The sequence below is a fragment of the Phaethon lepturus genome, unplaced genomic scaffold (assembly GCF_000687285.1).
Source record: "Phaethon lepturus isolate BGI_N335 unplaced genomic scaffold, ASM68728v1 scaffold16566, whole genome shotgun sequence".
Taxonomy (NCBI): domain Eukaryota; kingdom Metazoa; phylum Chordata; class Aves; order Phaethontiformes; family Phaethontidae; genus Phaethon; species Phaethon lepturus.
Genome location: NW_010547136.1, coordinates 1 through 24,926, shown reverse-complemented (window position 1 = coordinate 24,926; position 24,926 = coordinate 1). Strand labels below are relative to the sequence as shown.

The 24,926-nt window shown below is 36.1% G+C and overlaps 1 protein-coding gene across 1 annotated transcript in view; it reads left to right on the top strand.

Moving 5' to 3' along the window:
* Positions 1 to 21,609, top strand: part of CEP170 (centrosomal protein 170kDa) — a gene marked incomplete at both ends in the record, with an annotated part of 50,469 nt that extends 28,860 nt beyond the window's left edge. Inside the window, 6 exons of the mRNA XM_010289550.1 lie at positions 893 to 2,722; positions 8,462 to 8,696; positions 13,307 to 13,454; positions 14,913 to 15,080; positions 15,377 to 15,465; positions 21,516 to 21,609. Of these exons, the coding sequence (XP_010287852.1) occupies positions 893 to 2,722; positions 8,462 to 8,696; positions 13,307 to 13,454; positions 14,913 to 15,080; positions 15,377 to 15,465; positions 21,516 to 21,609 (2,564 nt within the window). The remainder of the gene's footprint in view (positions 1 to 892; positions 2,723 to 8,461; positions 8,697 to 13,306; positions 13,455 to 14,912; positions 15,081 to 15,376; positions 15,466 to 21,515) is intronic.
* Between the last annotated feature and the right edge of the window lie 3,317 nt (positions 21,610 to 24,926).

The following is a 24,926-nucleotide window of genomic DNA, read 5'->3' as shown; positions in this document are numbered from 1 at the left end:
TTGGGAAGAAATTCTGCCTGTTTTTAGCAGAGCTGGAGGAAAGGATGATGTTCTGTCTTTGCACTTCTGCCTTGCTTCTGAAATTACTCCTTCCCTTTTCCTGTAATATGCTAGTTTTAGGAAGTACACTTTGGGAAGATGACTTTTTCTGTCCTGACACGTCTCGGTTAATAACCAGAAATGGTTTGTTGCAGTTAATTCCCTTGCAACCTTTTAGACATTGTTTTGATAGACACATGCTCTGTATCAGCACTTTGGATTGTATAGAATGAACTGTTCTTTTGTATGATGCTCTTAACATTCTACTTCTAGTAATACAGAAATATTTTTTTGATACATGTAAGATCTTTAATTGGGAGACACCAATTCTAAATTATGTTAGTACATGATTTTGTTTGACTTCTATTACAAAATGTATTGCAACAGTGAAATAAAATAACATAGCTATTTATGTACAACTTATTATAGTTTGGAAGTAGTTAATGTAATTCACAAACAGAGTTTCCACTCTGTAGTAAAAGGAGTGTTTCTTCTCTTTCCTGTAAAGAGGAGATGATGCCTAATGAGAATAGGACAAGCAGTAATGGGCTAAATTTGAGAAAGTCCAGCTCATGTTAAAGAATAAGAAAATTATTTTAAGAGTTATCTACCCAAATAGCTTACAGGGATAATCAAATCTGCATCAACTGAAATTTTAAAGAACTTGGTAAATGTTTTTAAACATATATTTGTCTAAGTATAATTGATCCTGCCGTAAAACAGAGGGATAGACTAATGACTGTCTTCTGTTTTATGTTGTTTTATTAGTCTTACACAGTCTTAAGAATTTAATGTTTCTATTTACCTTGCTATTGAATTACTTCTCAGCTATTTTTTTCTTTTTCATTTTTAGACACAGACATCAGTGAGTCTGGGATTTCCATTAGAAGCACTGGTTCAGCTGCTTCTATGACCAGCCAAGGCGAGCGAAAGAGGAGGACACTTCCACAGCTTCCCAAAGAGGAGAAAGTGCATGAAAGCTCAAAAGCAAAAACTACTTCTCATCAGAGATCAGAAATAGGTGAAAAGCAAGACACTGAACTTCAGGAGAAAGAAACTCCAGCTCGTGCCTCAGATGCTGACAGCAGAAGTGTAGCTAAGTCAAGCAGAGCAATGAATGGTCTTTCGCCTAAAGCTACTGGAGACAAAGTTTTTTCTTTCCCCAGCTCTTCCAGTAAAGAGAGAGTTGAATCTGGCAGAGAAACTTCTGTGGTAAAACAAGCTTTAGCAAAAATTCAACAACAAGAAAGGAAGGAGCAAGGACACTGGACACCCACAAAATTATCCTCTACAAAAGCTACCGCAAACCAGGTTGAGAAAGGTAGGGAGGAGATTACTGTGTCACCCAAAACTTTGGATAATCAAGACAAAGCTCCTGGACATGGTACAGATAAAGCAGAAATTAAGTTGGCACAGAGTGAGGGAAAAAGAAGAAAAAATGAGGAAGCTATTAAAGGACAAAGTCCTAAAGCATCTGCAGGAGAAAAAAAGGAATCTTCAAAACCATTAGTGAGGCAAGGTAGCTTTACTATAGATAAGCCTAGCACAAATATACCTATAGAACTTATTCCTCACATTAATAAGCAAAGTGGATCTGCTGCACCTTTAGCATCTGCTAACAGGATACGTGACAGAAGTGATTCAATGGACACTGATTCCAGCCTAGATACAACACTCATTTTAAAAGACACAGAAGCTGTAATGGCTTTCCTTGAAGCTAAATTGCGTGAAGAAAATAAAACAGATGAAGGTCCTGAGACTCCTAGCTATAACAGAGATAATTCCATATCACCAGAATCAGATGTAGATACAGCCAGCACAATCAGTCTTGTTACTGGTGACACTGAAAGAAAATCCACGCAGAAGCGGAAGAGCTTTACAACCTTATATAAAGATAGATGTTCCTCCGGTTCCCCTTCAAAGGATGTTTTAAAATCTTCTGCAACAAGTGCCAGAGAAAAAATGGAAAAGAAAACTAAAAGTCGATCTTCAGATGGTGGGTCTAGAGCTGATGCTCGCAAAGCTGTGCAGTCCAGTGGAAGAATGAGACAACCATCAGTAGATTTAACAGATGATGACCAAACATCTAGCGTACCTCATTCTGCCATTTCTGATATCTTGTCATCTGACCAGGAAACCTACTCTGGCAAATCACATGGAAGAGTTCCTTTTGCCTCAGCAGATGAACTTTTGCATTCCAAAATGGAAGGAAAGTCAGCTAAATCAAAAACCTCTCCTGTTGCACTTGGGCAATCTAGTAAATCTACCACTCTTCCAAGACCTCGTCCTACAAGGACTTCTCTCTTGCGCAGAGCACGGCTCGGTGAAGCCTCGGATAGCGAGCTTGCTGATGCCGATAAGGCTTCAGTGGCTTCCGAAGTGTCCACTACAAGTTCTACATCAAAACCTCCATCAGGGAGGAGAAGTATTTCCAGAATAGACTTACTTGCTCAACCTCGCAGAACTCGACTTGGTTCTTTATCAGCACGTAGTGATTCTGAAGCAACAATAACTAGAAGCACTGCCTCATCTCGTACCCCTGAAGCTATTATCAGAAGTGGTACAAGGTTAACATCAGCAGGAGAGAGTAGTAAAGTTTCTGCTAGAACTCGAGCCAATAGCATTTCTCGACTTTCAGATTCAAAATCCAAATCTTTGGCTTCAGCTCATAATTCCCCCTCAGGTATGTGAGATTATTTGAACTAGTCTTATACAATACCAGATGTTTTTCATCTGTGGAAATATTTGTGTGGTTTTTTGTTTGGTGTTTGTTTTTTTGGTTTGGTGTTGGGTGTTTGTTTTGTTTTGGTTTGGTTTTTTTGTTAAGGAAGAGTTTTAATGAAACATTTATTGAGTTTTAGTTGATGCAGTCTTCCTCTTTGGAGGAAGAGGCTTCCTTGGCAGGGCTTGTGGATGTTTTTCACTTAAAAAAAAAAAAATCTAAACGGTTAAAGGATTACAATTTCTTGTCTTAACTGGAAACCAGTAACAAAGAATTGCATTGAGGCATTCAGATGTGGCAGCACTGATTTGCATTAGTACAAAAACAGAGCAGAGATGTTTTTACTTAAGTCATAGTAGTTCAGAACGTCAGCAGCACTTTTTACTACACAGAAGACAGAATATTCGTGAGGTAGGCTTGTAAATATGCTGAACAGCAAGTGTTCCCTGAGGTATACCCTGAGCATCTCTAGGATAACTATATTTATAATTTAAGATTATCTTCCAGAACTACAAAAGTGAGATTTGTTTGGTAAGAATAATGACAATGAAGTAACAAATGGAAAGATTAAACATAAGCACTACCTAACTAAATATCATAAAGTAATTTATATTAAAATGTTTGCCTTGCCTTGGAGTAGTTCCTGTTCTCTCTTCCAAATTATGACTATTTATAATTTCATCATGATTTCCAAATCATGTTAATCTTCTTTTACGTGGTAATTCCTTTATTATAATACTATCTTATGTATGGAAGGAAAAATCCATACAATCGATTAATTTTAACCTACTGTTCTGTTACAAGTTACCGTAACATTTTAAGTGCAAGCCGTGTGAAAGGCTACTAGGGTTTTTTTCCAACAGCAATATTAAATCAACCGAATTAAAATGAGGTAATTCTAAATAAGTCAACTTTCATGTGGAATGAATATCTAAAATTGACGTCCTCTTGCTTTTTGAATTGCATACTACCAGCTTGACCTTATTTGAAGCCAGTCCACAACCTAAGAAAAAATAAATAGAATAGCTTCCAGTGCTGTGTGTTGCTACCGAGATTATATATTCTCCTTTACTGCTTCCCATTCATAAATATAAACATCGGTGATACTTAAATTTCCCACAGTCCTACTGCCCTTTTGTTCCTTGTATATCATAAATGTACCTTCTAAGGATTCTTAGCAGTGTTTATCCCCCAGTCAGGTAGCTTCTGGCTGTGTTATTTATTAGCTGAATAGAAATTTCTGTAGAGATACAAATGAGGTGTTCACTGAACTATGAAGTTGAATCTGTTTAATATTATGACAGGTGTCTACAAAAAAAAGGTGAAACTTCAGAGAAAACCTCAGTCTTCCCTTGTAAGATATCATTGGAAAAGCAGTGTGCTTTCACTTTTAATCAAAGTTTTAAATTTATGTGTGCAGCCTGGAAGGTGGCAACATTAGGTCAGGGAAGAGTGTCAGCTAAGACTCCTTCTATATGTTTACTTTGATAATTAACACTAGTTCACATTGTGTTATTGCTGATTTTTGAAAAGATAAACCCCAAATGTAACTTGTCACTTCGGTGCTTCTTGTGTTTTTCACAAAACTATATATGGATTTTGAGTTTTCTGTCCATGTGAACTATTGCATGCTTTTCCCAGGTTGCTGCATTGAAGTGGTTTGCTGCTTCTGTTCAGGGCAGTGGGTGTATCTTTTTCTTCTCAGTCTACTAGTCTATCACGGTCATCTTTGTTTAATGTTCATTTCTTTTACCTGCATTACACAGTCAAAATTTACTGTAGCTTGTATAAAATACTCTGTTTTCAAGAGAGGAAAAATGCCATCTTCTCATGAGCTACCCCAACATAATAAACTAGGTATTTTTAAAAGACCATTGTTAGAAGAATCTACAGCAGAAATAGCTTCTGTCATAAAAAGCTTTATCAGTTCTTGTATCAAAATCAAGGAGACGCCTGTATAAGTGTAAAGACAAAAATCTGAAAGCAATTAATAAAGCAGTCAGATACTTTCAAAACAAAATCATGGCTTAATAAATCAATCAAGCCTTCTTACTATGTAAGTGAAGAATATTATTACTATTGTTCAGGATTTGGAGTTCTGGATTTTGTCTGTATCGGTAAGCTTATTGTATAATTTTTTACTGGACTATTTAGAGTATACTTTAGGAAAATCTGAATTGCTTTGAAAGTGCAAATAATCTCTCCTACTATATATAGGCCACTACTCAGTACATCCCCATTTTCCCATTAGCATCTTATAAAATGATGCAAATAACTACCCAACACATCAAGTTATTAATAATATTATTTATTTTTTCCTTAAACATATTTAAAACATCTTTGAACAGAATGTTACTTGTATGCAACATATAAAAACATAATGTAGCTGAAACTTTTAGATCCAAAGCATATAATTCCTGAATTTAATTTTCTTTCTAGAAAAATCAACAATTCACTTAATTTTAGCACTTTTGGAAATTACTAATGAAGTGCCTGACAAAAGTGCCTCCTGTTTGAATGTGGTTTATTTCAGACACACTTAATCAAGGCATAACAGTGATGTATTTTCTTGTCTCCCTGGACCTTTGATCATTACTAATACACAGTTGTGGAGGTTTTTTTTTTACTGCAAGACCGGTTGCTATTATTGCTAGTGTTAAAAGTGTTTCATGGGTCCTTTCATCAGAGTTCAGTTAATGTTACCATGTTGTAGTTCGCTAAACATTGGCAGCGGAATCTTGCTTCTTAAATCCGGTCTACCAAAGAGAAAATTATTTCCGCATTTCCCACATCTTTTTGAATGTTCAGACATACATGCCTGTAAAAAGGGGGCAAAAAAAGGTGTAGTCACTGGATTTTTTGATTGTCTTATACTTCATGTGGATGTATTCCAGTGTAATAGTATTAAAATTGTCAGAGCTGTGAGCAAGTCCATAATTTCAAGAATCTTTTTTTAAGCCTTGATACATTTAAGTATTGCTTGCTTTTAAATGAAAGGGCCAGCAGATAAATGGAATGTCTTGGATGAGAATTACCAGCATTAAAGTAACTACCAGAGTGTTTCTGTGGTAGGAGGCTTGATAACTGACAACACTGTCAAGACCTGTGAAGCAGAATTAGTAATTTTACAGCACAAGCAATGAAAGATTTAATCGAGGCACTGAATCATCAAACAGTAGAGTGTGATCAATAAAAACACGGAAGACCAAAGACCTTTTTTCACAATTGCAGAGGAAAAGGGAAGATGACGTTATAGAAGCAGTTATGTATTGGGAAAAAGAACAACAGGATCAGGCCTAGTTAAAAAAAAAAAAATGGTTGAGCATGGAGAGAAAACAACGCTTATTAACTGCACTTTAGCATTATTGCACTGCTGAGCACCAAATTTCAGGATCTTTGAAATGGATGAACCTTGAGAAGGCAATGCATCAATGAGAGTAGGTATTTTATGGGAGGATTTTCTAGTTATTGGTGCTGATATTCACAGTCTTTGGTATCTGAGTTAACTAATTGCACAATAGCTTTCAGAAATCTATGAACTACAATGACATTTTGGGCCTGCATAATTTATAAATACTATTAAAAGCACATATGTGCAAATGTATAGCTAGGTTAATGGGAAACATGCTTGGATATTGCTTGTCATGAATCATACAACTTTGAGATTTTTACTGTTAAGCCTGCAATAATTTTTCCCCCGTATTAATGAGAAACCCAGTGCTAATATATAAATAAACAACATTTTAAGGCCTTAAAATTTAATGGTCTTAAAAAAAGTAGGGGGGGGTCAGGTATTATGTAGGCAATTGTTATTGATGTCATTTAAGTTAGTATCTCTGAAATGTTTAAGCTTTTACAAAATTAATTATTTTTGATTGAATGTCTAATTTAAGAATCTTTTCCTAAAAAGTGTGGGTGGAAAAGAGGACCTAAGACTAATCACTATATTTTATTTAAGCAAATGCTTCTAATCTGAATGTTTTAATACGAATTAACATGATAAAACACTATTTTGTACACAGAGAAATCCAAGCTTCTCCCAGACCCAGATCCTGATGTTGAAACTTACAGTGGTAGAGTACTAGAAATCAAATCTGTTTCTGATATTTCACTTCTCATTCAATTTTTAGTTTTTAAATATATGACCACATATGCTCATTGTACAGTGCTGAGTTGCTGGACAAGCTCACTTGAGAGATTTTAAGATAAATTTTAAATGTATTTTGATGCATATAATTTGAACCAGGATGAAGAATTTAAACAAAAAGTGGTGCTAAAATGTGGGCCCAACTCATAAAGCTCTTCGGACTTCGGTCACACATTGCTTGCATGCTGTTGGTGGGGAAATGTGCTTTTTCTGCTTATGTTCTACTTCCCTAAGATCAAAACACGTTTGAAACCTCTAAAAAGAGAGCAGTACGTGACCGGAGAGACATTTTTGTTTTCTTCAATAAAGTTAGAATACTAAAAAAACCTTAGTAGAACTGGACATGATTTGAAGCCCACGTTTAAACCTGAAAAAAATGGCACAACCATATTTTTGTTTTCAGCAATTAAAAATGCATTATTTATATGAGGGAAGAGATGTAAGCATATACACCAATGTCATACTCTACATACTTTGCGAGCATTACACAGATCTTTTCTCAACTAAAAATTACTTTCATTATTTGTTACTTAAATTCATATCAGTTTATACTTCATTTGTAATGTTTTTTTAAACATTTTTGTGAATAAATCATTCTTACTTCTTGTATTTTTACGCTTAAACAATATACATTACTTGAATCTATTATTTTTAAATTACTAAGAGGTGATCGTGCACTTTTAAAAATTTCTACAGTAATTATAGAGCCTCATGAGTGTCAGTGAGTTTAGAAGACTAAATCACCTGCAAGAATTTAGCAGGTTGTGCATGATGAGCATTCCTTTACACTTAGTGATAGCTCTTCCTACTGGGAATGTTTGAGGACAGCACATCTGAAATGCTTTTTCTGGACTTTAGGAATTCATAGGAGGACGAAAGCCTCCTACTTAGTTTCAGTTCTCTTATACTTCAGGCTACATTCAGCAACATGCTGTATATGCTTTATATGCTACATGTGAGAATATATGCTTTTTGCTCTGAGGCTGCTGTTTTTGTAGACGTGCTGCTGAATTTTATAACACAGTATTAACTTTAAAATATTTTTTCTGTACTAAATACATCATGCGTCATCTAGGATTTTTATGCTTACCATATGTAAGCATGCATTCCAGGCTTGGTGCCAGCTCCATCCTTCCTTCATGTCTCTTTTTTTTTTTTCTTTTTTTTTTTTTTTAACCACATAAACCTTGGATGAAACTTGGGAAAAAAATCTGCAGAAAAAGTGCAATCTGACTATATACTTAAATGTGAATGAATTGGGCCCTTGTTTTGTAATACAGTTTGCTTGAGCTCATATGCAATTACTGGCTTTTACATCTTCTTTCACTCATCATTATACAAAGAGCATCAGTTTTATGTTTTTATTAATCAATATTTATTATTTAACACAAATTTTGTAGCTTTCTTTTAAGATGTAGTGAATAAACCTTTTGTGAGGTATCTGGGGATTGATAATGAATAGTTGTGTATTTTTGTGCTGTTACTGAAATAATACTGTTTTTTCTTATTAAAGATGCAATAATAATTCTTTTTTAATAATTAAACTAATTTAGTAAGTGCAAGATGGAGGCGCTTTCCTACAGATTATGCTTCCACCTCAGAAGATGAATTCGGATCAAACCGTAATTCCCCTAAACATACCCGTCTACGTACCTCTCCAGCCCTGAAAACCACACGACTGCAGAGCACTGGGACAGGAGGTCAAAGTAGCAATACATTCAAGCATAGAATAAAGGAACAAGAAGATTACATTCGTGACTGGACTGCTCACCGAGAAGAAATAGCAAGGTTGGTTTTAAAGGAGTGCCTCCAAAATAACAAAGAGCTAATGGATTTTCTGTATCACTCTACTTACTGTTTCCATTCACTAACTGAATGAGTAATTTGAAATTATTCTTATGAGAGACTGGCAGACAGAACATTCATGTTACCAGCACATCTCTTTCTAATGGAAAATTATAGTAATTCTGATTTACAATAGCCAGATCCCAGAATATGAACTTCAGGTTGCATTAGTGAGACTTCTCAATTTTTGTTTTATCTAGACATTTTTTGATGTTAGATATTTTCTGATTTAAATCATATGTATTAATCAAAAAGTAATTTCTTTTGTTGTGAGTCCTTGAGATTAGTATAGCAATTGCTCCATTATTGCTAACAGCACTCTTCTTCAAGTGAACCAACAAAAACGTCATCAGTTCTACATTCTGATAACCAATTATTCCCATATCATGTAATACCCAGGCAGTGAAAACTTCAAATAGCTTGCACTAAATAAATAAAACTATGTAAGTATCTAAATGTTATTTAAAACTTAGATGCCACTGTTCAGGTTCTGAACCTTTTCACAGAGCTTAATTGGGAAGCCTAAACAAGAAAAGTGTTTCCCTTTTAAAATTAATCTTAACGCTGTGGCCTTGCAGATGTGAAGCATTGTGTTTTGCTTAGTGTGATTAATTATTTTTTGTTTCCTCTTCTTGGCAATATTTTTCAACATTTGTTTTTCTAGTGTGGTCTGTGCAAAGGGAAGATACTTAAGAGAGTCTGATAGCATCTTGATAAATCATTAAATAAACATCTTCAAAGGCATCTTCCTAAAACATCTCTTTTCTTTCCAAAAATCTAAAGTTAGAGATGGATATAGGGAGGAATGTGTTACATGGGGGAAGAAATTGAGGGTAGCTATAGCTTATTACTTCCTCCTTATAAAAACTGCTGCTGAACATCTACTTCAGTGAAACCTCTTGGTATATTTTGCTCATCCAGGAGAGATTGACACTGGAAGTAATTGATGGTTCAGTCTAAACTTATTTAATGGTTAGATTTGCAGGGTGTTTTTCTTCCCTTGGGCTTCTTACCATTTTCTTCATTTAGATACTCTTTTTAAATTTGTTTTGATGGCGATGTACTTACCCTACCTTTTTCAGCTGCTTTATTTCTAGTGGAAGTGGCAAGAGGCTCAAATAGTTATTGCCAAATTTGTGATTGTCTATAGAAATTTCACACAAACTGCATTAAATGATCATATTTAAAGTTAAGAAAGCTAGCACTCAGCAGCTGAGATATGCCAGACTGTGGTCATCTGTCATCACTGCTTCCAACACCCATTTCCTTGGTTAACCTCTGCTGAGCGCCCTTGCTCTAGGTCACTAGTTGATCCTTTCTGTACCTCCGTATCTCTTTGTACTGATTCACAATATTGTTCCTCCTGGCTTTAAGTTTAACTTCTATCCTTTATAAGATAATTGTTGTCTCTGCTGCCTTTGCCTTGCTAATCATAGTCTTGTCTCTGTCATTGTCTACCCTGTGGGGTTTTTTCCCCTCCCAGCCCTCAGTCCAGCCTCTATGATCAGAGTCCCTTCAACTCCATTCAGAGTTTTTAAAAAAAGGAGAAGATAGTTATATGATCTCATTAAATTGGTTGATTTCATTTTCTTGCTGAATAACTGGTTAGACTAGGCAGGTGTAAAGATAAGTATTTCATAAAATAAATGTGCAGCTGAAAGTAGTGTAAAGACTGTATGACAAACATATCATTGCATCCATGTTACCATCATATTGGTCTTCCAAGGTTGACCCAGTGTGTACTTTTCATAAATGCTACAGTTTACAGATGTTAATAAAACTGAAAATTGGAAAGAGATGTTTAAAAAAACTTAATGGAATAATTAAATTTGATGTAAAACCACTTTGGCCTGGAAGGAATACACACGCTCAGAATAACAGAAGCTTCACATATCTTTTATTTAACAATTTTAAAGTATTACAAAATAAGCTGACTCAGTGTAGGAAGTGTGACATCGTAGACTAAGCATAAAAATTACTTTGATAATCCAGCAGTTAAGGAATATTATGGGTATCTTAGAACTATTCCTGATTCATTGTGTTTTTTCTAAAACTATGGGTATTCTTTCACTACGGGTAGATATGAACTAGAGTTCCAGGCTGTTGAAAAAGATGGTCATGCTCTCCCCATCGCAAGCCTCGTGTTCTCATCTTTTCCCTTGCATTAGAGACTGTGTCCGTCCCTTATGTAACTGTGTAACTGCAGGAGTCTGCTCACTGAGCTAATCTAATGACAGCATTTCCTGGAGCGAGTTGTGGGAGTTAGGGAATCTGAAGTTTATTTTAGTTTTGCTTACCTGAATTGATTTACTTTGTACGAGTGCTAGGTCTGATGCAGGAAGCAGTAGAGTAAATAGTGTGTACCTAAATCCGAAGTCTCTTGTCTTGATTATACAAAACATACTCCTTATGCTTAAACAATACTTTCTGTTTCTAAAAGTTAATGTAGAATGAGTTGAAAACTTCATTTATGAAGAGTCAGGCCCAGCCCTCAGCTGGTTTCTAATTTCCTTTTTCATAATGTTTTTCTTCAGTGCGCTATCTATATTGTTTCTATACAGAAAGGTTATTGAGTACTGACTCTAGCTTCCTATCACATTGAAACTAATTCCAGATTTTGTTCACTTGACTAGTGTTTGACTGTGCTGTTCGTCTAAGAAGTTGCTTGCCACCCATGTTGGAGTTGTTTATTATGATATTTTTAGAATTCATTTGAATTCACTTTTATGTAGACATCTGACATTACATAAAGTAATTTTGATTGCTTGGTAAGAACTCAGTTGAAGTGCCTGTGGTATGCTGAAGCATTGCTGATTTCTGTGGGGAGTTCAGTCTTAGTTGATTGATACTATTTTTGATCATGGTGTTTAATGACATGTGTCTTCTGGAGGTTTTACTGATAATTGAAATTTCCTGGGTTTTATCTTCTTCACAACTATTCATTAAATATCAAAATGTGTCCCAAAGATTCAAACATGATTAGGAGCAACTTCTCTGTTTAAAAAAAAAGTGGTGTGATTGTGTGAAGCAAAGGAAGTAGGTGCTCTAGTATCTCTGATATCTAGAATATTAGCTCAAACCTTGGAGTTTTAATGGTATGTGTATATATAAGAACATGAAATACAAATTAAAATTGACCCAAAAGATGTAGCAATTAGGTTAAATTAATTAATGTAGTAATAGACACCATATTTTAATTCATAAAAATGAGCAATTGACTTGATTTCTGCATTAGTGTTTCAGCCTTTGATAGTTTGAATTCAGAAATACTGTCTTGAGTGGGGTAGTTGCCATATATTTTTCTACAGCTTTATCCCAATTATATGTGTATTAAAGCTGCACAAGGTTGCATTTTATTGCCAATTGCTGATGGTTAGCCGCAAAGTCCAGTATTGGAACTTGACTGGAAGTGTCTCTAATGATGCTTGCCTTTCTAGTTTAAATTCTGCTCACTCGGTCTTAAACTATTCTCTAGGTCAATGATGTCCATTCTTTTTCACTTGATGATAATGTCAAGCAGAAAGCAGCTCACTTTAACAAGCACTGGTCAGCACGGTGTGCATCACTGTCGCATGACTGTGCAACTCCTGCTACTTCAGTGGCGCATGCTGCTGTTCATAGAGCCTTTGGGGGTGCAGAATTAGCCCTGTTGACTTCTATGCCTTCAATCTTCTCAGACAGAAGTATGAAAGGGGTTTACTTGGTGGGCGGCTCTGAATTCTAAGTCTTCTGAACTGCCTGACCCAAGCCAGAGACTCAGGGTGCCATAGTGAGTAGGGGACTTTTAGCTTTTGCTTTGGGTTTGTTCCCGGCCTCCCCCCCGCCGCTCCCCTTCTTTTGGGGTCTCCTGGGGAGGAGTAGCATAAGCAGAGCTAGGCAAGCTTCCTCCCTGTGCTGAGCAGAATAGAGAGCAGAGATATTTTGTGATGTGGTTCATCAGAAGAAAGGAAAAAGGAGTCTTCAGCTGAGAAGTCAGATGTATTTATAGTGCTATCATCCAGGTTTTTATAGGTATGTCCTGTTTTTCGAACTAGAAAGCTTGTCTTGATTAAATTTGAGGATTTAGGGTACCGGTCTGGAATTTCAGATACGTAAGCAGCTTGAGCTGAGCAAGCTGCAGGGCTGCTGGATAATCAGAAGTCCTGAAGAAGTTCTTTGCAAGTAGGTAAATTGAGATATAACTTACATGTGTTCTGGACATTTCAGATTTACTGAATGTGCACAGGACACCTGTGCGTATTTTCAGTGTATTTCCAGTGCATCTCGTGTGTGTGTTGCACATCTCTGCCTCAGAATCCTAGATAGAAAACAAGGATGCTCTGTCTTTTGAGATTGCCTTCTACTTTCTCCCTCTAGAAAGGCATGTTATTAAAAGCTTCAGTTAAAAATTTGCTTTTATGGTTCTACAAATAAACTTTCAGTTTATAAGGGCATACACATTTTCATAGCACAATTATCAGGAACTAGAACTTAGAAGCTCAAAGGCTGCAGGTTGGGCTCTACTGGTCCATAAGTATTTACAGGGGAGAATGTAACACTGTCTTTATTACTAGGATCAGTCAAGATCTGGCTCTCATCGCACGGGAAATCAACGATGTAGCAGGAGAGATAGATTCAGTGACTTCATCAGGCACTGCCCCCAGTACCACAGTAAGCACTGCTGCCACCACCCCTGGCTCTGCCATAGACACTAGAGAAGAGGTAGGAGATCTTCATGGAGAAATGCATAAGGTTCTTCCTTTTCTTTATTTCTTTTGCTTTTAGCATTTTGCATAGCCTTTTTTAGTTATTTCCACCCAACCCGTGTGCATGATCTCTGCATTGTTTTTTGATTTAAAGTTCCTCTATGTTTCAACAAACAACCCAGAAATTATTCTATGAACACACTTGTCAAAAGGATGCATACTATCTGTCTGTCTCTTTTTTTCCACGAAACATAGGACGATAGTTATTTGCTTCTGGCTTGTCTGTAGCCTTAGATACTGTTGGATAGTATCTAAGTGCATTTAAAGATACTAGTGTGTATGCACAAATATATATAATGTATACATTAATACTTTGCATAGCTATTAAAACCAAAAAAGTCCCTCTTTTTCACAGGTGACATTAAAGTTTCATCTTCTGAACACTGAAATACTTAGGTACCATCAGTTAACAATTAACTTTAGATATTCTTTCTTAATAATATTGTCAAAAACTGCCTTGAAATGCTTGCCTTGTGCTTCTAATAATTCTTATTTTCTTTGACTCTTTCCGGTGTGCTGTTCTATGAATATATTGACTAACCTGTTCTAGCAACCATCACAGGTCTAATGCTGGTAAACACGTTAATCTGAATTTAAATCATCACTTTCTACCATATTACAGTTCACCCTAATATGTTGTAAATGTTTACTGCATTTTTTTCTTCATAGTATTTCTTTTCAAATGTGTTTATTGATTTTTGTGTGCATAAAGTTTGGTTAATACATTAGCTTACTGTGTTTAGTATAATACTGTCTTTTTCTGTGGAAAAAAAGATATAAACAGTGATAAGAAATCTGTGTGTTGTGTAGTCAGAAAAATTGTAACTGCACTCACATAGATTTTGTTTTAATTCTCGTCGACTTACAACTAAACTTCAAGGAAGTAAAGTGCTCATTTTCTCAGATCCAGTTAGATCACTCTGATTTTTATATTGCTAAATAATTATTTTCTTCTTTAAAAAGTAATGTACAGTGTGTACATACTACTGCAGATGGCAGTATCTCCTTTAAGTAGGTATAGGTGTTTCTTTAACGCTATAATCTGGAAAAAAACCTAAATTTGATAGTACTGTACTTAATTGCACAGATATATTCCATTAATTGAAGGACTAAATTATTTAATACCAGTTTATAGGTTACTATTATGTTACCTGCCCGTAAGCAAAATTTCTGTGGGGTAGTCTAATTTTGCCATGTATGCCTGCTATTTGAAAAAAAGACCTTCATTTTTACAAGGTATTGTTACATAAGAGATGCATTGCTTTATACTATTCAAAACAGAGTGATTTTCATTTGATAGGCTTCTTGTAAACTGTTCCAGAAGGAAGAAAATATTAATCTGATCTTGCATGTATCCAGTTGGTTTCTTAAACCTACATTTTGTAAACCATAAGCATTTTTCTTTTACCCCCAGTTGGTTGACCGAGTATTTGATGAAAGTCTCAATTTTAGAAAAATCCCTCCACTAGTGCATGCCAGACCACCAGAGGGGAATGGTCGGCCTAATGATGCTCGACCTCAGCTAGCAGATGCCCTCGATCCCCCAACAATTACCCGGAGAAGGACTTGGAGCAGAGATGAAGTGAGTACGCAACAGGATTCTCTCTAGTAATGTGTCTATTTTAAGCTTTTACGGTTGTCTCCCCACTTAATATTTTAGAGACTATCTTTTCTTTCCTGCCTGTAGCACGTGGCATTAATACTGGAAAAAGTGTTTGTGTATTTAATTTGCAAAATGTTCAAATATGAATGTATGTGATAATAATTAGAACACAAGTATGATTTTTTTAAAAGTTAAAAAAAGATTTTTAAACATATGGACTTGTTTGTATTAACATTAAACTAATAATATCCTTTTTTATTAAAACCTTATTTCAGGTTATGGGGGACAGTTTGCTGTTGTCCTCAGTCTTCCAATTTTCTCGCAAGATAAGACAATCCATAGACAAAACAGCTGGCAAAATCAGGTGGGTTTTTAAAAAATATTGTTACGACTGAAAATGTTCTGCTCTCATCAACATTTCTACTAGTAGAAGAGATATGTATAGTACAGATAGAGGAAATGTATTTAGTAGTAACTTGTGTTTTAAAAAAGCAGTATCACGTATGGCCTTTTTAGCATTCAGAAAGATTTGTGATGATGCTTGTGTGTATTTCACATTATATGAAGATAAATATCAGCAAAGCTTATATGGACAGAACAATACCAATCTACTTCCAGCAGAGGAGCTGTTCTAACACATGCAAATGCTGTGCAAAATCTACATGACCTCTCTGCGAGTCTTGTAAAACTCCCTTCCTTGAAAGATAAGGTTAAAATGTTGCTGAACTGTAAAACCAGGCCCTGTACATTTGCCAAGTTGTTGTAGGGATCACCCATTTTTGGCAGACAAACAAATGGTACAGAGGAGAGATGTTTCAGTAAATCTGTCTGAAAAAGAACTTGCTCTGGGGACGGTGTGGTTACTCTTGAGTTCCAAATCTAAAATAATGGATGTAACCATCTGTTATTTTTAATTGAAAACTCCTGCTTAGATAGTTAGATTCCTGCATAAAATGTAGCTAACGGGAAGTACAGACATGTCAAAAATGGTAACATACGGCTTTACCAACAGCTCCATTTAACTTGAATGAGTGAGTGTACAGTCATTTGGTGAACACTTTGGTTGACAAGAATAAATGACAATTCTAAATACAAAGTTCAGAATCATATAATTCACATGTCCTTCTTCATGTCTTTGTGCAGTTAATTTTAAAATAGAGTACATTAAAAATAACAAAGTCATTTTTCTGAATGTGAGAAAATACTGTAATTGATCAGTTTGTCTAGGAAGTGTCAGATATTGAAATCTTAGATGGGTGACAGCTAAATCACCAAGTCACAAATTTATTTCAGCATAGGGTGATGTAACTAGTAAAAGCAGCAAAATAATAACACATCTGAAGGTTGTATTCTTGTGGGAGTACCAAAAAAGACTTGACCATAGAAATCAAGAAGAAAAAATGATCCATATAAATCAGTAAAAGCTGTAGGTTATCTGCCATTTCTAGTCCTCCTATTTCTAGTAGGAAGAATATCACTAAGTGAAGACTCAAATCTTTAAAAGCCTGCAGCCTGTTCTTATTATTTCTGTTTTAAGGTTTCCTGTATGTTGTTTTTAGTGCTTGTTACAGGTAATGTTTGTGAGTACCTTGTTTCCACTGTCTTGGAACATGTTCCTGGACTGACATTCATCTCATTTCTCTTTTTCGAACTCACCATTTTGGGGCTACAGGATTATAATGTTGGAAATATGCCATTTGCTGCCTTTCCCTTCTTGGTTTCCCCAGATACATTCTTTTATGTATTGTGCTATTTATTTGAATATCCTTAAACAAAATACATAAATGTCTTTTACTATGTAAATTTTGGATACAAATGAGTTTGTGAAACGCGGGCATACAATCCGGTTACTCTCAAAAGCTCTGCCAAATTAACAGAGTTCAACTTCATTATGTAGAATTTATTACAAATTATGCAAAAGTTCACAACTTGTTTAAGCAACTTCTGAGTTCATGCTATCATTTACTTTAATAGCTGATCTCAAAAAACCCAAGCAAACAAATACATGCAAAGAGCTACCTAGGCATGACCATTCTTTGAAAGCCATTTTAAAAGGCATTGGAAATTTGGAAATAGAAGCAAAATATTACATTAAGTTTTGTTTTGCGCATAATTCTCTGGGAAAATACACTGACATCCATAAGGAACTCTGCTTACCGATATATTTTTTTTTTTCCTTTTAAAGCTGCATCATTGGAACAAGAATCTTGCTTATTGACTGACTTACTTGTGGTAGGCGTCTAGGATTACATGTATCTTAAATTCCTCAGAAGCAGTAGATAGTCGATACTCTTTTTCATTGTGCTGATTTTTCTTGATGGTTGGCAGTTTCTCATCTCTAAATATGTTGCTAGCACAGCTGTAGTTTACTTAACGTAAAGAACTGAGTTCAGTACAGTGAGTTAAATTTATGTGTGCAAATTCATTCTGAGAAAAGCGGGTAACTATAAAATAGCCATACACTTTCCTGATAATTTTCTGACCTTAAAAGGTAAGTCGGCTACATTGTAATGAATGTAATAATTATGTGATCATGTATGATATTATAAATACAAGCATACCTATAAACCATGTATATACTTTTAAAGAGAATGACATTGCATATTTCTATAAAAATACAGTGGAGAATCTTTTAATTAATAAGCAATTACATAGGATATTCCCCAGAGCTGTGATCAAAACTTCCTTTTCCTGCTACTCAGAATGGATTTGAATAATAGGATGGTATTTATAATGTCATTAGTATTTTGATTCAAAAAAACAACAGTAGTTTTAGAATTGTTTGTAGAGATCATATAAGGTAGATAGGACCTATTACCAATTTTACCATAGTTTTGGTTTGATATACGTGAGTTCAACCAACTGGTGTGCTTCTATTCCTTTTACTGGAGTTAAGCCAGTTAAAATTTCTGCCCAGAACAGGTACAATGAGAATTAATCAGGATTTGTCAAGCTAGCAGTTGTGTATTTTTGCAACGTACTTGAACCTGAAAGGGGAGGATAAATTCACAGAGGCAGCAATAAGAGTAAGCTAGTAAGCCTGACTGTGTTTTAAAAGTCCTCTCTCAAATTTTCTTGTTCAACGATGTAAACCTCTCTCCCAAGAACATTGACCGTAAAGGGCAAATACAGTCCTTACAAATTGCATCGTACATACTAAAAAACTGCATCCTTCCTATCTGTGTCCAAATGGACAAAGACGTGCTTCCTGTGCATGTGAACACTCTTCTTTCCATTATATTTTAATTGCAATAGCTAGCTTTACAAAAGGACCAGTTTCATGTTGGCTAAAATATTAAGAACATAAATATTTTCAGCCATTCTTGACAAGCAGATTTATCAGAAATTAAGGTAGTGAAAATAAATTATTATGAGGATAAAAGGAAATGTATATCCCTTTGCTTGACCAGTTTCTTCCCCACTTCATTAGAGCTGCCCCTTCTGTTTTCTAATTTATAGGTAATGTTCTGAGTTCCACTGAGTTCTCTCATCGTTCCTACCTTATATTAAGAAAAAGGATTAAGAGAAGCTTTTGACGCTGTATTCCTTGGGTAGCTTTTCCCAGTGCTGGCCAAACTGTTTTGTTTTTTTCCCCCAAGTCTTAGCATGGTGTTCAGATCAAACCAGATTCAGGTGCCTGGTTCTTTCCTTTCACCAAATCCTCTCTACATATGTAATTTTCTTCAGGATAAGGTTGTAGCTTGGTTATTGCTAAGTTACATTTTTGTAATTTATTTTTACCATTTTACTTTTTATAATCAGTTATGTTCTTATCTGCTGGTGTACACAAAACTACATTATATTTTAAAATTCTGCAGCATTCATGCCATGTATCTTATAACCCATTCTTTGCTAACAACTTCTCAGGAAGCAGATATGCAGTTTGCTTGCTTTTCTTTCTTTTATATGTTATGAAGAGTTTGCAGGAATTTTCAGAGATTATGGAGGGAAGAGGTAAGTAGGTTTTGCAGTGAGAAGACCTACGTGGTTTTATCAGTGCTCTACAATGTGAATGCAGTGTTACTGGCTTGTTTGCAGCAGGAAAGTACCTCTTCAGTCAAGTACTAGTCAGTCTCTGCAGTTTGCTGTGCATCCTGCAAAGTGCAATGAAAGAAGAACGGGGACTGAGCACAACCAAATAGGAAAGTTCAGGCAGATTCGCCCCAGAAAGTAGGACTGGGAAAGGCAAGAGCAGAAGGTGGTAGCATTTACAAATACATTCTTTTAATATAAAGAGTATGGTTAGAATGAGTAAGAGCAAAGGAGACAGAGATGAAGACCCCCTTAAAGTGTGCTAAATGAAGAATTGAAAAAAATATTGTAAAAAGGAAATAGGCTTCCTAAAATTATAGCAAAAACAAGTTGGCCTGTCCAGTTTATAGTGGAAATTATATCATTTTTTAAATTACTGTTTTCATTTTTTCCTCTTTTTTAATAAAATGACCTCTGAAATGGAAAGCTTGCAGATTGTCGGAGAGAAGTAAGATCACTATCTCTAAGAGAGTTAGACTGAAAACACTGCATACACAACCAAAGGCATTAATCACATACATAAAGATAGAAGTATTTTAATATATCATGAGCAAGAAGGTAAATGGATAAAACAAGCAGTGTCACAATAACTTCTGTATTTTTCCTACTAGTGCTGTTTACTGCTAAGTAAAGCCATATTTTCTATGTTTCTGCTGATTTCCAGAGTATTATAAATGCTATTAAAGTATGGAAAGTATAGCTATGTAAGATTTTCTGTATTCCGAATCAAAATATTGCAAGGAGTCGCTTGCTTTTAGTGTAAGATCCTGTAAAGGATTTCATTGGCTCTGCTTTTTTTTTATTTAAACTCAGGAGTGTCAGGCAAGTAATAGGACAAACCTGGTATGCAGGTTTGCAGTTGTATGACTTTGCAGCTTTTGCATTCCCTTCCAGAACATAAAAGCAATGTTGTCAAATCTCTGATGATCACCTCTGTTACAAGGTGATGGCACTACTTGAGGCCATAAAGTGCTTCATGTTTTTCTTCACTGTAGTTTTGATTACTTTTAATTTAGTTTTTCCTTCTCTAAGAAGAAGTATGTATTAATGTATACTGTTTGTATGCTTTGTACATTAATACGCTAAAGTCACTTGCAGAAGTGGTCATTTGCCTCTATCCCATGACATTGTGTCATGAGAGTAGTGTTTCCTCTCAGTGAAATATCTGACAAAAACATGTTTTGAAGCAGCAGCGAGTGAAGACCTCAAAGACAAAAGAAGATTTAAAGCAGCTTCTGGATGGGCTGTCTGCAGACATCTGTGTACTTGTAACACAGGGTACATGTTTTGAAAAGCTAGACTTTCTTGTTAGGGTAACAATAGTGGAATTTTCCATAGGGTATAAATAACTGAAGAAAGATTACAGAAATGTAGTACTAAGTCTCCCAGCTTTCTTTCAAATTCCTAGTCTTTATGAAATGCAAGGTATCATGAATGTTTACCTTGAAAATTATTTCCTCGGAGACTTACCTACACTAATAACTTCTTTAAAATGTAGTAATTCTCGGTCATGATTTTAAATTGGTTGGTTTGTTTGCTTAGCAGCTTTACTGCAGCTACTTTTGTACTTTTAACTCTGAAATACCAATCAGAGAAGTGGATTTGGACTCCTCTATGTCATCATGGTGTCACTTAAAAAGAATAAAAGAATATCCAGACCTTAAATATCTACACACTCCTTTCTTTTTTTTTTTCAGTTGTGCAAATGTAGACAGTTTAAGTTAATGTTTGTGATACAACAATGAAAACAAAAATTCATTATCACAGCAGGGATGCAAAACATAAAAATTGGTGAATTTCACAGTATGCTTTGGGGTTTTACAAACAACAGAAGTGACTTCTTTAAGCATGTAATACAAGTGATACTTACATTACTAAATCATGTGTATAGAATTTGTGTGTTGAGACTTTTCAGTGAAAACTTCTATGAAATGCATTTTTCTTTTAATTTTCTGAAGTGTTTTATTTTTCATTAAAAGAGTTCCATTTTATTTACGATTGTTAACTTTTCTCTTCTGTTTTGCAATTGTAAAATGCAGTGTTATTAGAGAATTCTCTGACTACTATAAAATAGTTGGATTAAAAAAAAAAGTCTCGGCGCCAGAGGAAAGAATCAGCTGTGTCTTTTCAACACTATAACCAAGCATTTAGCTACAGAACTGCCATTTTAATGTCGATAATGGTGATATTGCTGCAACTCCATATGTTTCCCTAAATGTTTAAACTGTATGGTTGGGTCCTGTCAGTTCACAATATTTCAGATTTTAGTTTTCTTCAGTGCTCCCTATGCTGCTTTCTTGTACCACGTATCTGATCTTTCCATTTTAGTTTGTTTACTTTTATCTATTTTAAACATACTGTTCTTGAATTTCTTTCTTCTAGAATATTATTTAAGGACAAAGAAAGAAATTGGGAAGAAATTGAAAACAAGTTGCGAGCTGAAAGTGAAGTTCCTATTGTGAAAACATCAAGCATGGTACGAATAGCCTTCTTCTCTGGGACTGAATGAGCCTCTTAATCTAATTCATAAATAATCAGTAGAGGAATGTTTTATTTTCAATTATATAAAGGCAAAAAAATCTTTAAAAGGTTTTATTTAGACACTCAATATATTTGCTGGGTTAAAAACTGGCTGGATGGCCGGGCCCAAAGAGTTGTGGTTAATGGATTTAAAGATGGTTGACAGCCAGTCACAAGCGGTGTTCCCCAGGGCTCACTACTGGGGCCTGTTCTGTTTAATGCCTTTTTCAGTGATATGGATGAGGGCATCAAGTGCACCCTCACATTGCAGATGATACTAAGTTGGGTGGGAGTGATCTGCTAGAGGGCAGAAAGGTTCTACAGAGGGATCTGGACAGGCTGGATCGATGGGCCGAGGCCAGTTGTAGGAGACTCAACAAGGCCAAGTGCCGGGTCCTGCACTTTGGTCACAATAACCCCATGCAACGCTACAGGCTTGGGGAACAGTGGCTGGAGAGCTGCCTGGCAGAAAAGGACCTGGGGGTGTTGGTCAACAGCTGGCTGAACATGAGCCGGCAGTGTGGCCAGCAGGCGCAGGGAAGTGATCGTGCCCCCCTACTGGGCTCTGCTGAGGCTGCACCTTGAATAAATACTGTGTCATTTTGGGGCCGCTCACTACAAGAAGGATGCTGAGGTGCTGGAGCGTGTCCAGAGAAGGGCAACGAAGCTGGTGAGGGGGCTGGAGCACAAGTCTTATGAGGAGCGGCTGAGGGAACTGGGGTTGTTTAGCCGGGAGAAGAGGAGGCTGAGGGGAGACCTTATCACTCTCTACAACTATCTCCCAAGTAACAAGTGAAAAGACAAGAGGAAACAGCCTCAGTTTGCACCAGGGGAAGTGTAGCTTGTATATTAGGAAAAATATCTTCACTGACAGGGTTGTCAAGCATTGGAACAGGCTTCCCAGGGAAGTGTTTGAGTCACCATCCCTGGAGGTATTTAAAAGATGTGTAGATGTGGTGCTTGGGGACATGGTTTAGTGGTGGACTTGGCAGTGTTAGGTTAACAGTTGGACTGGATCATCTTAATAGGTCTTTTCCAACCTAAGCAATTCTATGATTATAAGAATAAACCTCATCTTCTTTAATAATTACGAAGACTTACTATCTTATAAGAAACAGTCATAAGGAATTTTTCAGGGGAAATTCTCAAATGAAGAATGCAATAAAAGGGATTCAGACTATATTTAAACCATCCATACTTTTTTTTTTTTTAACAAAAGGTAACAACCATTAGTTTGAATGTTGGATTGCTTTCGAATTAACTTATTTTGCAATCTAAAGATACTTTACCTACTGATTATTAATACTTAATAGTAATATATAATATTTAATACTATTAATACTGATTATTAATATTTAGAGAAATAGTTGTATTTTGCTATTTGTGAATGAAAATGATCTGTTGCAACAAAAGCACTCTTCAGTGAGAAATAATCATGTTGATATTGTGTGGAAGTGACAACCACAGGGTACCAACTACAACTCTTGTTGATTCATGTAATCTTCTACCCCTGCCCCATTAGGGCCATTTTGTGACCACACTGGGTGACTGTGAGGGAACTGAGCACACACGTTGTTTCCTAGTACGCTTCTTGCCTGTTTTTAACCACAGAGCGCAGGGTTTGAAAAACATGTCTGCATGTGAGAACAGGTGGAGAGTCTAGCTACTTTATTCTGTCTGGAGTATCGTGCTGTTAAAATGTGAACTTACGGAGGCAGTTTTCTTTTCTGAGGGAAAGGTGGGAGAGGAAGCTCCTTCTCACATACTTGGTATTGGACTGCTCAGAAGCAAAATGTGAACACGTTTCCTCTGGCATTGAACTGGCTAGCACATCTCTTAGTTCATCATGAGTTATTAAATTCATCCAGATCAATTTTTTCCTAGAAGTATTAAAAAGTTGACCTGTAATTTCTGCAGAATGGTGTATTTTTCAAGAGCAATCATTAGTAACTCAGTGTATCTAATAAATTATAATACTGACAGTTTGGGGGTTTTTTTTAAAGTTTAACTAAGCAAGTTACCCATGGAAGTTTCTAATTTTAGAAATAATGTAATGAGTTTCTCTTATCCTATCCACTTCCAGAATGAGATCAGAGTTCAGTGTTTTGTATTCTAAATGCCATGAATATGGGGTTTTAAGGCATTCATTAAAAAAGAAAAATATTAGTTGTATATTTATTCCTAAGTTCAGCATTTTACAAATTTTTTTCCCATGCATTAAAGTGTCTTGCATTGCTTGAAACTGTATGGTTGTGGGTTTTTTGTCTATGCACTGATTTTCAAGTTTCTGTGCAGTTTTCAGACCAATATATTGTTCAAATGCAGTGCTTATTTTTACCACAGAGTGTTATTAAAAGTTAACAGAGGACAACTGTAACTGATGTTTGTTTTGTCCTTGGGATATTTATGTCCAGCTCTGATGTGGAATCTGCTTAAAGATAATGACTTTGTAAAATCCAAGGTAATAAATCTCTTTGCCACCCACAAAAATCACGTTTCTTAGTACAGAATGGATTTCTGAAATGGGTTAAATAGGTTTCTGAAATCAGTGCCTTTGAAAATTCTCAGCTTTTGAAGACCACTGATAGCTCTCCTCAGCAGCTCGTTTAACAGTGTTCTTCAGTGTAGGATCTTTCAATTGTAGGATTTACATATTTATAATTTAAGATGTGGTACGTTTAATGGTGGTTGTGTTTCTGAGTGTGTTGCTGTGGCTACATCTGTGTTAGCAAGCAGTGCAGCACAGAGGAGAAAAATTTGTAAGGAAAACTAAAGCTGAGGGCCCAACATGGCCATGAGCAGGCCCATCCTGCTCTACAGGATCTTGTGGGCACAGGGCCCAGTGGTTGCAGACAAAATCCCAATGCAGTTCATCCTACTACTCTGACTCACCTCTGAACAAGGTTATAAATCACCCTGTTCCACTAATACTGCGTTTATACTGTAACTTTCCTGTTGTTTGCCGTTTGCTGTTACTTTGCCCCACTTCTACAGAACCATGGTGTCTATAAGTCTGTGCTTGAGAAGAAGTAGCGCTGGCAGATGCGCAAGGGACAGAGTGAGGTTTTGCTGACCCTCACAGTCAGGCAATGTGGAGGAGCTCTTGATTTCTGAATGGGCCACGGCCGTCCAGCCTCAAGCACTGCCGCTCAGGACCCATGGTGGACAAGGCTGGGCCACCACCAGCAAGGGTGTTCTTGCTACCAGCAGGGACAACCCAAATAGCATATTGCAAAGGCTGGGGAGGGGGATTGTTTACTCCTTGTGGTTTAG